This window comes from Trachurus japonicus, chromosome 5 (genome assembly GCF_045865225.1).
Source record: "Trachurus japonicus isolate A0001 chromosome 5, Traja_1.0".
NCBI classification, from domain to species: domain Eukaryota; kingdom Metazoa; phylum Chordata; class Actinopteri; order Carangiformes; family Carangidae; genus Trachurus; species Trachurus japonicus.
In genome coordinates, this window is record NC_140911.1 from 12,985,970 (window position 1) to 13,001,885 (window position 15,916).

A 15,916-nucleotide genomic window follows, 5' to 3' on the forward strand; every position below is an offset into this window, starting at 1 on the left:
GTGATATGGAATGTATGTTTTGGTTATTTCAGCTCAGAATAGATACATCAAGTGGAAGGAACTGTGTGCACTTGGTGGCTCCACAGTGACAGGCTTTCCTCTGAAGTCCATCTGTCCCACTGGCCTGTGTGGCAGCGTCACTTTGTGTGGACAGCAGCTCCACAGGAGGCTGGTTACTGTATCCTCCTGAGTAGTCAAACGTCAGCTCCTCGTGTGCATTGATGTCTGATCCAGCAAACAGTGCCAGTCTAGGAACCACAGAGTGCACACGAACAGGCAGCATGAAGAGGTTAGGCAGGCAGGAATGGTTGAGAAAGCGGCCTACGTTTCCCACCACAGCGGGGTCCACAAACGTCTCGATAATGGAACCTGAACCTGCGTGCTCCCTTACAGCTATGATGTAATTATTATCCTCAGACCCCTGGGCAAGCTGTCTGCTTCTGGCCTCCTCAAAACCGATCACCTCTCCTGCATACTCGCATACAAATGTCCCACGTGGGATTGGCTCTAATGTCCGTACTCCCCAGCCCCTGTTCCTGGTGTTGTAAACCTCCAGCCTGAGTCTCACCCCTCTCTGGACAACACGGTTAGAGCATGTGTCACTGCAGGCGCACAGGATATTGCACTCAAACACAGGTGAGCAGTAACCAGAGTCTGTCCGGCTGCGGTTCAGTAGCGTACCGGTGCTGTCATACGCCTGCCCGTGAGTCTGCAGGCAGGAGCAGCTCTCAGTGCAGCAGGAGCTGGAGAGGCAGGAGCATCCAGGAAGGGTGACTTCACTGGGGTCAACAGTGCATCCTGGTCCCTCAATGTTATCTGGGGAATACTGAAAAAAAAAATCAGACCAAAATGCTGAGGTCAAACACTCAAATCTGTGCTTAAGTTATTGTGTGATAAAAATTTTTTTAAAAAAAACAATTATTGTGCAAAGCGATACATTCTTTTCAGGAAAAATGTTTCCGTTTGTCTTTGTATTATCTGACAGTACAGTAATTATCTCTGGATTTTGGACTTTTGGACAAACAAAACAAGACATGTGTGACACAGGTCCAAAGAATTTGCAACTGCCACCTACTTCAAACAGTCCTACAGTATAACTCACCTGATTTTAACAGCCACAAAGGTTTGACCATCTTCCACAATTAATGCTTTAAAATGTACATATCCTTATGAATGTGTAAAATCTGTGTATATAGAGTCAAGAATATCCTCCTGAACATCATCACCAAGAGGGTGGAAAGTAGGACAAGTCCTTTGGCTCCAGAGAGGCAGTTATTTTTTGATTCCCTGTAGTGCGGTGCAGGTACTGTGCCTGTCGCAGGTAATGATTTGCTGCCATCTGCTGGTTGAACGACTTATTACATAGTCCCCACTGGGTTTTTGGCGCAGAGAGATGTTTTCTGAGATTACACTTTCAAAATGGGCAATTAAAAAAGGTTTATTAATTAGATTTTTTATGATCATCCTATTGCATATCACTATTTTATTGCACTATAAAATCAAAATCTGATTTTTTTGCCAGGTAGTTCTACAAGTTAGAAATACAGCTATGAGGACTTGGCGCTGGTGATTGGTGCAGAAAACAGGTAAGGTGGAAAGTTGTTAGAGTAAAAGGTGTTTTGCATAGTGTGCTAGACTCTGACATACATTTGGAAAAGAAAGGCCAATACTTAATATTCACTCTGAAATGTGTTTGTTATTTTACCATTAGACAATTTCTCATATCAGAATTAACATCAGCACTATTACAAATAATATAAAATAATGGCTAATTTTCACAACCTTGAGGGGGGTCTTCGTAAGAAATTAAAGTAAGAATTCTGTCTGGTCAACACATGCTCTGATATATTTTCCTAGAACGTAATCCAGCACATACGGTAAATTGTGTTATGTATGTTCACTGTGTACTACGGAATTGGTGAATATCATGTACTGGAAGTGGAAGACTTTTCAAAGCTTAGCTGGTTGTTAATTGACGTGCATTTGTATCAGCCTGAAGTGTTGGGTTATACTCTATCTAACACAGTAACAAAGCAAAGAGTCTTTTGTATAGTAGACAAGACTGTCTGGCCTGTTAGTAATAAAAGAGCAGGTGTGAATAATACAGATGTTTCTGCTACTGTTCCTTCTGGCTCTTGTCCGCAGAGAGAAAACACGTTTTAGCAGTTGCTCAAACCTTCACATAGCTATCAAACAGAAATGTCACATTTTGTATGGCTCTTAATGAACAGGGATGCCACCTCAAACCAGTCTAATTAATAACAAGTATCACCTGTGAAAAGTCGCATAAGAACAAAATGATGTCATTTCCTGAGGCCGACAGCCTGCACATACATTTGTACAGCAGAACAGCAGTTCAGCACCCCAACATTTACCAACATCTCGCTGGCACTGCACCATCAGGGAAGCTTTAAAAGCATCCTTATGCCATCATTGTAGGTCACATTTAGTCTCTGCATGTTTCTTTTACTATAAACACACCACAAGCACTATACAGAGGAGTACAGTATGCTAGATAAAGCTAGAGCACTGGAAAAGAGAGTAACGACATCCATTGGTTCAATGGAAGCGCCTCCTGATGGCGGAATATGGGGATTGCAAAAGCGCCCGAGAAACTGACAACTCTGCATTGTTGGTGAATGAGCAAGTGTGTTATTTTCAATAATTTAAGGACATTTATAGATCACCCACGTTAATAGCATCATTGAGGACCCTTTACAGATAAACATGATGAACACATAGGCGAGTAAAAAAAAAAAAAAAACAGTTGCCTACATTAATGTTTCAATCTACATTTTGTAATAAACAAATTATAAGTATAATTTGATATGACCAAGACACCTAAAAACAAAAACACGGCCGTTTTCATCAATTTACAAGCAAGTGGGCAACACACATACATTGGAGTGAATGAGTTTTCTGGGCGCTTTTGCAATACCCATGTCCTGCCACTCGGGGCGCAAAACCCTTACCACGGGAGTGAATGGTGGTGTCGTTACTCTCTTTTCCAGTGCTCCAGATAAAGCTACCATAATAGTGCACATGCTAAACGTCCGTGCAAGCATATTGGCCTGCAAGTAAAGCTTCTGACACTGTCTGTTAATATCTTTATCATCTGTCAGATCGTTCACAATATGATGGCCAAGATATTTCACCTCATTACATCCTTCAAGAGCAGAACAGATTAAAAGAATTCAGGGAAAACTAATCACCTTTACTTCTCACAATCATAATGTTGCTCTTGCATTATATTTGACGTCAAAGTCAAAGTGAGACTTCCAATAGCTGTGACAAATCATTAACACTGTTGCAACTTCTTAGCCAGTGAGACAGATCTCATTTGAAATTATTATTATTTGAAATTTGCATGAGCACGTTTCTTCTCTTCAAAGAGATCCCCTGTCTGCCTCTTCCTGATTCTACCTAAGCTTTGAATGATTTCCTGACTGCCCCGTGAAGCTCTGCCAGCCCACATAATCATTCCAGCCTGGTTTGACATTATAAACTGAGTTTTACTAAGTGGTTTACTGGAGGTAAGAAGTGATTCCACAATAGAATTGGGTAGCTCAATATTTCCCAGTAAGTTGTCTGTCCTCATGGTATATTTATTCATGGCATTAGTTAATTTACCCCACTCCAGTTTTCCTGTAATTGTGTTATTTTCCACAGTAGACACCATTGGCAATTTTTCCACATACAAAGATATAGAAAAGGGTAGGCTAATAATCATCGTAGATTCCCATGGCTTCCAAGGAGGCATGTGCATCTGATGTAGGCTACAAACACAACAGTCTAACCATGAAGTTGTAGCCTATGCCATGCTTCACTAATGTAACTAAAGCTGGTTTCAGGCAAAAGCACTTTGTTTGCAGGGTATCAGAAATAATGTCTCACAAAACATAGACGCAGCTGAAGGAATTATCTTGGATAAAGGAGCTAACAAAGGCAATTGAGGAATTCATTTTGATATAGATATTCAAAATAATAAACTATGTGTCATTGCAATTTTACTTTACTCTAACTACTTTGATCACAGAATCATGATAGGCTATTTATTTGTCTTTTTCCAGCCACTCCCCTGGTTGTCGTGCCGAATAATTTAACCTAATGACATTTCTCTGAATTGTTGACTTTTACCATAAGACAGCTGCAGACAGGTTCAGTTAGTTGCTGTTAACGTCACGTTACCTGAAACACAGGAAATTTCGACACTGCTGAACTTTCGATTAAAACAGGAACATTTTCAAGGCCGTTACTCAAATCCACAGAGTCCGCACCGCCGTCGACCACACTCATATCTGAAGTTTTGTATCAGGAGGAGCAAAGGCAAAGGCAGACGAGCCGCCGGGGATGTAAACACAAACACAAGGCAGGCAACTCTGGAAGCGGCAACTTCCGGTAGTGCATCCAGAGACAGGCGCCCTCCAGTGGTGAGTTCAGGTCAGGACAGTGCTGTGATTAAATCTTTGTGGTGGTTGACCATCTGGCCGGCCATGCTCGAGACAAAGTGGGCAGCAGCTCATTAAGACAATACAGCACAGCATGGGATAATTGTTGAATGTAAACTACTGTGAGCGTGAAACTGGAGAGCGTTATTTGTAAGAAACCAAACAAGACGTGTCTCACAGTGATACTTCCTTCCATTTTATCACACAAGGACCGCCCAGTGACCACAGACACACATCTGCCATAATACATAAAGCATTAACCTAGACAGGCAGAATAAAAAGATAAAATAAAGAAATAAGAAGAAACACTTGCTCACCCTAAATCATATTTGGCAATTATTGATTATAACTCTACATAATTTTCAGTATTATATTCAGTAGGCTAATACTACTTAGTTTAATTAAAATTATTAGTAAAAGTATTAATAAAATAATAAGTAAAAATGACTCAATTGATCCTGAAGGCAATTAAGACATAGTGCTTTGAGACCATTACTAAAAGGACCACATTTATTATAGGCTTTAAGAAACTGGCAAATAGAGAGTTATTGCTCCCTCTCAGAAGGCAGGGTGCATGCTCTCTTATTGAAAAATCATTATATTTGTCATTTGATAATGCAATGTGTGATGAGGCTAACTTTTCACAAATTATTATTTCCACTTTGTCATTTAAAACACTAGTGGGCAGTCAAAATCTGAATATCATCCATTTGGGCACATGACTGTGACATTCTGAGCCCTAGAAATTAAAGTGAAGAAAAAAGTTTGAAAAAATGCCCTGGTGTCCCCAGTAGTACCCACTGGTGTAGATTCATACATCTGCAGTAATATAATATTGCCTGCAGGTGGCAAACCAGGATCAGAGAAGCAGTGGTATTGCTCTCTTGCATTCACCATAGATCTCCTGCACAGAGAGTAAGACAAATGTCAAAAACAGAGGAGACTTTGAGGAATAACTGCAATAACCGAAATGGAAATTTGGGCTGGCCTGGAAAAAGGTGATGATGCCCACAAAACCCACATGACTGTACAAGACTGAAAACATGGCCATGTGAGAATGATTGTGGGTTCCTATTAATTTTTGACCACCAAGACAAACAAGGCCAGGTACTGGTCGAAGCCTGAGAGAGCTGGTCATGATTTGAGGCATTTTCGCTCTTAAATTTAGAGACACAATTGATCCGAGTTCATTGAAATGCCAGCTCGTGTCAGTCACATCTTGTATGTGATTCTGGACCAGTGTACCTAGGTAAACAAGTCTGGTCACTTTTTTGCTGTTTTGCTACTGCCCCCTGTGCATTTGTTTTCAGTCAATCTGTGGAGCGGTGGTCAATGTTGTCATATAAGTTTTATGATTATAGAAGTGTTTATTTGTGTAGTCTTATCTGTAATTTTTTTTTTTTTTTTTTTTTAACCTTTATTTAACCAGGCGTAATCAATTAAGAACATGTTCTTATTTACAATGATGGCCTGAAATAAACAAGAGATGACGGATTATGAGGTTGTTTGTGTCGTGGTGCCGTCCATGTTTCTTGCAAGACAAGATCTGGGACACCGGGTCCGAGGCGCTGATCTTGCAAGGTTGGTTTTCGGCCAAGAGAAGGGGGGAGGCAGAGAGACTCCATTCTCCCCATAACATGTCATTTAACCATCACACTTATTCTGAAGCTTAATTCTTTAGGTAAAACTTTGCACAGGTATACCCTTTAAAGAGTAACTATGCAGGATTTTTGGCTTATCTATGCTACATTTGTACCTGAATTAAACAGCTTTGGCTTAATTGTAATGGTTAAAGCAGAAGTAAGCGGAATGTTTGTGTTAATATAAGTCTTAAATAGTTATATCTTCTGACAGCAATCACTTACATAGAGTGTTTGGTCCGAAACACGGGTCTGTCAGTCACTCTGCTCTGCTGTAAGCCGAGGAGAAAACTTCTTGTATACTTCCTTGTATCCTACAACCTTTATCCAATGAGGAGAGAGAATGGCATGAAGGGCTGTGTGTGCAGCCATGGGATGCGCGTGAATGTGGTGACGTAGGGACGAGGACCAATAGATCCATGACGAGGACGGGGACTGCTAACTCCATCGGCTGACAAGGAGTTAGCCAAAACGACCAGATCGCTTACTTCTGCTTTAAATAAATGACTAGTAACTTGTTACAGGGAGAGTGAAGGCTCTCTTCCTTCCACGTAGTGTCTCTTGGCCGAAAAGGAACCTTGCAAGATCAGCACCTCCGCCCCGGTGTCCCAGCTGTCTTCTCTGCATCATTGTTTATGACGGATTATTAGAGTACACAAATAAACACGTTTGAACACATGTATGATAAATAACATTATCCAGTGCTCTACTGCTTGCGTTCTCACCAGCTTTGTTGAAAACAAATGCACATGGCCAGGAGGAGGGTTAGCAGAACAGCTGAAAAACGACCGGACTTGCATAGTTCCCCTTTAAATGGTTGACACTGACTGAATAGTTTCTAGTTCGGAGAATAAATAACATTGGTGTATGACTGTCTTTTTTCAGTGGGCATAGTGAGTTGTGTAGCCTCCATACCTAACTTTCTCTGGTGCTGCTGCTACATTTCTTTTCATCTGTAATTGATATGCAGCGGTGTATTTTCTGGTGGCTATCTGAGGCAGATGGGAGGAGGTCACATTGTCAGTTGGCATTTCCACGCTGCACACAAGTGACCATGGATTTTCCTTTGAGAATCAACCTTCATCTTTGTCCTTGGACAAAATTAGCACTGTCAGTCGGTAGTCATGTATCTACATTTCAGATTGCATACTCAGTCACAAGATGAAGTGTTGCAAGTAAGTACATGACAATGAACTGATTGGCAGATATACTGATATGACAACAACACAGAGGTTAATAATGCTTGAAAGAGACTGTGTTTCATGACTCAACTGCTTTGTTGAGCTTCACAATCAGTGCTTCTCAGATGAAATGGCTTTTTAAAATCTATGACAGGTCTCAAAGCACAATTTGTTATCAGGAATTTTCTAGTTCCCTTTTATATATGTCTGTCCAAAATTCAGTTGGGAAATGGCATCCTGTGTGATGACCAAAATGCATAGACTTTTTCAACATACCAAGTGATAAATAGTCGATTAGTAAATACTATGATGTAAACCATGTTCCTCTATTCATAAAACACACAAACAGACAAAAGAAATGCAACAAACCAAAGTACTGGCTTCACCTTTTGATCTGATGATAAAAAGTTAGAGAATAATGACAAAGGATTATGGTATATCCTGAAGATGAGATGAGTGAAATTCATTGTCATCCATTCAATAACTGTATTATTCAAATAAAAGATGCAACAAATGCCAACCATGGTGGCACTAAATGAGAAGTCAGTAGTATAAAAGCTGGAAACAGTGATAACTGCATTAAATCATTTGCCTGTCACTGTTGTAGATGCTGAGATATTTCTTTGGATGGCTAAATACTCTGACCTGCTGGTGGTAGCCTACTAGAGGAAAAGTCAGGGGATCATCCATATTGGAAGGATCCATCCTTTGGGGACATGAACGTCTGTGCAAAATCTTCATCTATCAGTTGTTGACTGATAGATGGTGAACTGACCACCTGGCAAACCAGTGTTGCCATCACTTGTTCTATCTCGCTAACATGACTGAAAGGGATTCCAATTTCCAAGAGGATTGCTTGTAAAAATTAAATCAAAAAATTATAGACAATAGGCTATATAATGTCAGAACTGCCAATGATTTTATAAGGATTTTATATTTAAGGACCTTTGGGTGTTGCTTAATTATAATGTTTGAGGATTTTCGGTTAATTTAGGTCTGTTCCGTAATTGAATTAGTCAACATAATGTTCACTTGTACTCCATGAAAGGGCCTTGTAGAGCTCCTTTCATTGAGTACATAATGTGACCTGACATTGTGGGTCAGATTGTTTTGGCTGACAATACAGTAGAACAGCTTCACTTGCTCTGGATGAGGCAGGTTGTCGGGGTCCTTTAATGGGTGCTGTTGTCAGGGATCCTTTGGCTTAAATGAGAACTAGCACCTACACCAACACAGAGGAGCTGAACTTTGAGGCTGGTCTACAATTGGTTGGAGAGTTAATGAACCAAAGACACGATAGAGTACATTCTCTGGGGAGATTATCAACAACAGTCCAGCACTCCCTCTGTTACAGTGCTGATTGACTTGGCCTCAAATTGGCTCCGATGCTTCTCCCAGCTTGTGAGGCAGCGGCCTACTGGATTCACTCTTGTCTAGTCTGACAGTGGAGAACAAAGGAAATTTCAAAGCTCTCCCTCATCTGCCTTTGTCAGCTTGAGTAGGCTTGATTATGATGAGTTGACCCCTGAGATTTCAAAGAGGCTTTTTCCCCCCCAACTGCTCCACCGAGTTCATCAAAGGCCATCAAAGGCAGTGAAAGAAGAAGCAGACATGCATAGAGTGGACCACAAAAAGTGAGGGTTGTGTAAAACCAAGGTGAAAAACAATTAAGAGAAAGCAAAGAAAGAGACCGAAGCACATAACAAACAAGCAAAAAATTTAACTGCATGCAAACTTTTAGGTGAAGAACTTCTCACAGCAGGATGACTTCAGCCTGTGATGTGAACCCCGCAGCAGTCATCCCAAGAGACTACTGGGTGCCTTCCTCTGCTGCCAGGCAACTGCAGCAGCAGTATGATTCACATCACATGACAAGATTTTGCAAAGCAATTAAGTGAGGAGTCAGAGGGGTTCATCGGCCTCCTGAGGCAGGCAACATATTTAGCTCTTCAGTCTGAATTTGAAGAATGAATGAAGTTTGATAGAAATGTATCAAGAGACAAGTCTAGACTGTAAACAGATATGTATTTCTTCCTATTATTTTTGAAAACATTTTGTTTTCCAGCTACTAAAAATCTTGGCATCTAAACTACCAACAGCAGAGTTACACTTAAATTGTAAATTGCTGTCTGCATTTTGCCCATTGTAAGGGTGACCAGATGTCCTGCCTTGTGCAGGACTGCACAGCATTTTCATCTTCTGTCCCACATCACACATATTGAGATGATGTTCTGCATTTTCATTTTCTCTGGATTTGTTTGCTTTTTGTAGCTGTAATTAGCTCCAGTTTTGAAGAGACACCGCTACATGACTGGCGTTTTTATAAAATCACACTCTAACGGCTGTGAAGAAAGACAGAAAGCCTTTATTTCACTCTACAGCCAGAACACACTTTTTCTTTTTTAATCTTTTGGACCAATTGAAGTTTACTGTAATTAGGCAACTTGTACTCGATTACAGTAAAAAGCAGGTTCTTAGTTAAAGTGTGAGTCATTTCATCAATGGTACAGCTACTTAAAAACAATGGCTGACAGGGGTGGGGATGATTGCAAGGACCTACACCACTGACACTGTTCTTCATTTAACCATCATTGGTGAGTTATTTTTGTTCAGAGTGACATTCTGCTTGGTGACCACCACCAACCAGATGTTGGAACGCTTGACATGAAAGAAGCGTTGGCACATGCACAATAGACTTACAGTGGGCTATAGATGCATATTTTGTGGTGTGGTCTCAGTTTTTGGTTCTTCACTCTCACCCCAGGTTGTGTGTTACAGCCTATACCCTGGTAGTGGGGTAGGTTGTAACTGACCTCTAATAGCTTTAGACACACACACACACACACACACACACACACACACACACACACACACACACACACACACACACACACACACACACACACACACACACACACACACACACATACTGTACACCCAAGATTCTCTAAACTGATTCTCACTTATCACCATGAAAACCTCTGGGGGCAGGCTGAGACACAGGTCTTTCAAATGTGATTATCAGTAACATCTGGTATATCTGTGGTGTTTATCACCTACTTTACTATCAAAGACCATAACGATTTTAACTGCCTCGTCTGTTCTCAAATTATCTCTCCCAATTTCCCCAATAAACGCATGGACTTGGTGGCCGCCTTCTTCTACTCACTCACTCACTCACTCACTCACTCACTCACTCACTAACTCACTCACTCACTCACTCACTCAGGGATTTAAACCCCATGCCAAAGTCAATGCCATCACCCACTGGTCCACCATACTATTATCTTGCACTACACTTCCTGGTAACACTTACTAATAATGACACAAAGCACAATTCACCGTGCTGCATGTGTTGTTGAGGGAATCCTCTGGCTCAACACACACATTCATACAAATGCACACAGACAGGTTGACAGCTCCTTTACTGTGTGTCAGTGTCCAGAGAGATCTGATTAGCTCTGTCTGTACAATGTGGGACTCCTGATGTTACGTAAGGTTGTGAGGCAACTTTCTACTTTGCAGTCTTGCATTTGGAGGATAAAAGCACCAGTGGTATGATGCAGTCTCTGTGCTTATTCTTTACAGTAAAACATTTCAACATTTTAGACTACCTCCCATTGGTAATGTTCGTCCCACATAAAAATTGTCTTTGTCCCAAACTTAAAAGTGTAGCTGTAACCTTGTTCATTTCTGCTGTGTGATTGAGCATTTTACCAATGGAGTCCAACGGGTTGATACATTTGGAGACAGCCTCAAGTGGCCATTTAGGGAACTACAATTTCGGCAACTGACGTGTACCGACTTTATAGCTGTCACTACATTAATGATAATATATTATATATGGATATTCACAGTAGTTAATAAGCAAAATAGATACATTTTGTGATTCATGTGTGACAAACAAACAATAGCTGTTTCTCACTGCATGTGAATGGCCAATGCAGTGAAACAAACATCAGTGAAATGTGTATTTGTTGTAGTTTTTTTGATTCTTGAGAATGTTATTTGTAAGTAATTATATTGAGCAAAATGATTTCAAATTGTTACTTTATGAAAATAAAAGATTCAGTTTTCTGTATTTCACATAAAAATACAAGGTCAGATCTTCATTGTCTTCAGGTTTTTTGATGTGACATTCTGATTCTGTTTCATTCAGCTGTGGTGATAGTAGAAAATAGGCTAGTAAAAATAAACCTGACATCAATTCACCTCAATCATATTCATTGTTTCTTCACTGGCTTTCAAATAAGAGCAAACAATTTTTTATCTAATAATGTGATGAGAGCACCATTAAACAAAAGTCGTTTACTGAATAGAAAATTATCTCCACCATTAGTAATATTGAGGGGACAGTTAAGAAAAGCACAGTGATTATCTGCTTGCAGCAATTTTTATACCTTATCTTCTTTTATATCAGTAAAAGTATCTAGTCATTCCCAATGTTAACATCTACATTTCTGCACATCCCTCCCACAAAAATAACATGCAGTTAAGACAAGTCTCATTCTTTCAGTGTTTTGCAGAGTACAGGGGAATAACAGGAGTGCATAACCTCCAGCAGTCAATGCACAGCTTTCACAAATCAAGTCAGCCAGGCGTGTTCCCTGTAAAGATGTTGAATCTCTCAAGAGACTCCATTCTTCCAATCCAGTCAATACCCTTTGTCTGTTTCCACTTAGCTGGCTATGGGTCAGTGTCTGTGTTTAAAATGGGGTGTAATAACCAATGGACACTTTCTTAGCAGGGCCCCTGTGCTGTTGAGAGACAGAAGAGTCTCACCTCTTCAGCTATTTTTATTTAGCCTTGTCTGAAAGACATGTTTACTGCCCCATATCAAACTCAAGTCTGTACATTAAATCAATGCTAAACAGCATTTTCATGTATACATTGCAGGGCAATTCAAGTCCAGTGTTATAACATAGCAACCTGTCAGTAATGGGTTATGAAAAACAGAAGATTCAATCAGCTCAAGGATTAGCTGACCTCTGGATCGCAAAGGTGCACATAGGTTTCACACTATCTGTGCAATACATTTCCCATTTCCCCAGTGCATTATTGACATTTCTATAACTGTCACTACTAACAGGAAACAGGCTCTCACTGGTAACTATTAATTTTCAGCCCATCAGTAATAATCATAGAACTGCAACAGCTCCATATTTCTCAAAGGTGATGCATGCACACAGGCACGAACAGGCATGTTGTCTTTGTAGAGTCAATTTACACCGATTACAGTTTTCAGTAATTGACTTTTTAGTGTCCTGTCATCATCATGGAAAATGGAAAAAGCTTTTTATTGTTCGAAACCAGCTTCCTTTTTCCTTCAGGCAATATGTAACCACTCAATAATGTACTTTTTAAAATATAAATATTTTTTTAAAGATAAGAAACACTGAGAGGAGTCCCTGATTTCACTTTTCTTCTTAAAGACAAAGTTTACAGCTATGCTAATGGTATAAGGAAGTATCAACTTTTACTAACATTTGCTAACATTTAGTACTTAACCAAGACTAATGTTTGCATGGTGATTTGAACTTAAGTTTATCAGCATGGAACTTACTTGCAATGTCACTGCTTGAGTTATCATGAGTAAGATGCTAAAAAATACCAAAATGATGAGGATTCCCCTCGGGAACCACACATATCTGTACAAATGTTTGTGCAAATCCATCCATCAGATTTTCATATTTTAGATTTTTTTTTTTTTTTTTTTTGCCACTGTGAGGTTTTAATATCCATGCAAAATGTCATTTCAGACAAAAGCACGGACAAGCTCACCAACAGAATGTCAGACTGATATTGCCACCCATCCTCTGGGCTTAGATGCTACCATGACAAATGAAACACACTGTTTTGTTGCCTCAATCTTGACCAACCTAGTCACAAATCCAAGCTCAGAGATGCCTGACACATAAAACAAGACCTTTTGTCTCAGAAACTCTGGAGATACTTTACAGCATCATAACTGTCCTCCTAATAAAATAACAAAGTGGCAAACTTGCTCCCCACTCATCATCTCTCTTGTTCATGAAAGCAAGACCCGTTTTGATTTTGTAAGTCAACTGAAGGTTGACCTATTGTGACTTGTTTCTAATGTCACTATAATGTGTGTCACACACACACACACACACACACACGCAAACGAGCAATCAATGTAAGAGAACATCTTGTGCTATTTTGATGACCTGGCAATCAATACAGTACTGGAGTGAGGCCACCTTTGATTGTATTGTCCCATTATTGTTTCACCTCCTCACAGAGTGGAGTTTCTGTAAAAAATGTTTTCCCATTGCAGAAGGCTCGTATATGCTTATTAAAAGGATCTATTGTTTATTCTGTACACTTGTATAGTCTGTTTCTGAATTTACACCATTGTTCTCATGGATTTTGATTTCATTACTGCAGAGCACTTTGTACTCTTGTTCGAATAAAGACACAACCAACCGTAACAGTAGGACCTATGTCTAAGAAGGAGGAAATGAGCTCTGTGTCAGCACTGAGACTGAGCACACATTCACATTAACACTATGCTGCAGGCAAAAAGCAAAGCTCTTTAATTGGGCCCTGGGAGAAAACACCAGAACAACCCATCCAACAATTCATTATGCGTTTAACAGATGATTAATATTACTGAAATGCATTACGTCTCCACATGTCTATTGTGATTTTTTTTACTCAGTACGCCTCCATTATTCAGATGCAGAAGCAACATTCTCATCACAGTAAAGCAAAGTACAAATAAAAGAGACACATACCACCAATTGAAACTAATGTCGTTCTCTGCTGCTGTATTTCTCATGATTCAAACTGAATTTCTGTGTCAATAAAGTCTAAAAATAGATCATCACATTTATTAATGGCAACCTGCTTCAACCCTGAAACAGATTCTTCAGGCCGCAGAGAGAAGCCACGGCACTGTTCAGTGAGAGATTTCATGTTTTGTTGACACTCATTGCCTCATTTGCCCGATCCTGCAGAGGCTGCGTTTGTTTCAACATCATTTTCGTACTCGTTGCCACTGTTCACTGACCATTCTTGGAATAGGCCATTTGCATTTTGATGGGAAAAAACTAATACAGGACGATGAAAGTGTGCTACTCCTACAGTACACATTTGGATGATGTTTTGGAGTTTGCATTACTAGGAAAGGGTTTGCATGCCTTCAAAATGCTCCAAGAAGATACATCTCTGAAAAACAGCCAACACTTCAATTCATGAAGATAAAGAGTCTGCAATCATGGACCAACCTTTGTAACACAGGTAAACATCAACATGCATTGTTTTTTTTAGCACTGTGTATGTTCACAATTTTAGTTCATAGTGTTAGATGTTATTTAGGACTAAACATAAAGTACATCTGAGGTTCATAGAGGTGTTGATAGTTTGACGTAATGCTACATTTTTACCTGGAGACAATGCTGAATGAAAAGCACAGGGAACCAATCCAGTGTTGGGTTATTTCAGTGTTATCATTGATGGACTGGAGTGGTGGAGTCACAAATGACTAGTGATATCACACTGTAAATGCATGTATACTGTATATTAGGTTTATTTTTTTAATCATAACAACGATAGTGTAGAGCTTTAACTTCAATGCCATTCTCTGCACAGTTATTCATTCAATGCTTGATGGGTAACAAGCTCGTATCTCATAGTTAAATTCATCTTTGTATTTGTGAGAGTATGGGAAATTACAGTATATGGGAACATGCTCACCGGTGCTGTCTCTGCAGTAGCTGTCAGGAAGAGGTGAGCAGACATGTCCACACTCTTCTCCTGAACAATGCAAAATAACCAAGACTGGACCAGTGTGGTCAAAATGCAGCCATGATAACTTTGGTTATGTGTGCCTTTGCATTTGCTTGGATAAAGAGTGTATGTGAGATTACCTCCTCTTGAACCCTGTTGGTGATCATCTCTTGCTTTAGAGTGGAGCTCATCACATTGTCCAAATACAGGTACAGAGGAGTAGTCGGGGAATCTGGGCCATCTGGGCCATCAAGACCTGAGTGTGGCTGTGAAATGACTTCTGCTTTTTTCATCTCAACTGTACTCAGGCAAAGGCTCTTGTATTTTTTTTTTGTACAGTACAGTTTCAACTTCATACGCGAAACTAGAACTTTGAATGTGCTGGAGAAATACATATAACGCAATGATGAATAGCACCATCAGCAAGAAAAGATAATTGAATAAAGAAGAGAATAAAAACGAGCAAAATTGCAAATGTGTCCACAGTCATTGGTTTATAAGGAATATCACCAAAGCCAAAAAAGACTTTTATTATAGCATTGCTTCACTCCCGCCCTGCCCCCTCCAAAGGAATCTAACCTGAAAGAGGTCTATCAGGAAAGTGTTACTGGTTGAATGTGAGCTTGTGGGATGAAGCTGATGATACCAGTCGGACATATTTAATTTAGAGTCAAATTAACGGTTATTTCATCGTTTACTGACAGTTGCTGTTATTGGAAAATAATTTAAGCTGTGTGAGGAAATTCACTCAGTATGAGGTTTGTCTGGTTCACGCTTTATGAGAAGCCACATATAGGATATGATGTTAAAGGTTACAGGCTTGATAGCATTTGAAAAAACATGAATCTAATAACATCAATCTCCAGATTAGAGGGTTTGTATTGATCTTAAACTT

General features: G+C 39.8%; 1 protein-coding gene across 1 annotated transcript; it reads right to left on the reverse strand.

Moving 5' to 3' along the window:
- Positions 1–4,403, reverse strand: setmar (SET domain and mariner transposase fusion gene). Its single transcript, XM_085776380.1, has 2 exons — positions 4,189–4,403; positions 1–826 (listed from the first exon to the last, which is right to left on the reverse strand). Exons 1-2 carry the CDS (start codon positions 4,294–4,296, stop codon positions 29–31), a joined length of 906 nt encoding a protein of 301 aa, XP_085632506.1. The 5' UTR covers positions 4,297–4,403; the 3' UTR covers positions 1–28.
- Between the last annotated feature and the right edge of the window lie 11,513 nt (positions 4,404–15,916).

Bases quoted from the DNA above. Each gene is read 5' to 3' on its own strand.
- setmar (XM_085776380.1), bottom strand. From the start codon at position 4,296: ATGAGTGTGGTCGACGGCGGTGCGGACTCTGTGGATTTGAGTAACGGC. The intron at 827-4,188 runs GTAACGTGACGT...TTTTTTTTTCAG, and splicing joins CGAAATTTCCTGTGTTTCAG to TATTCCCCAGATAACATTGA.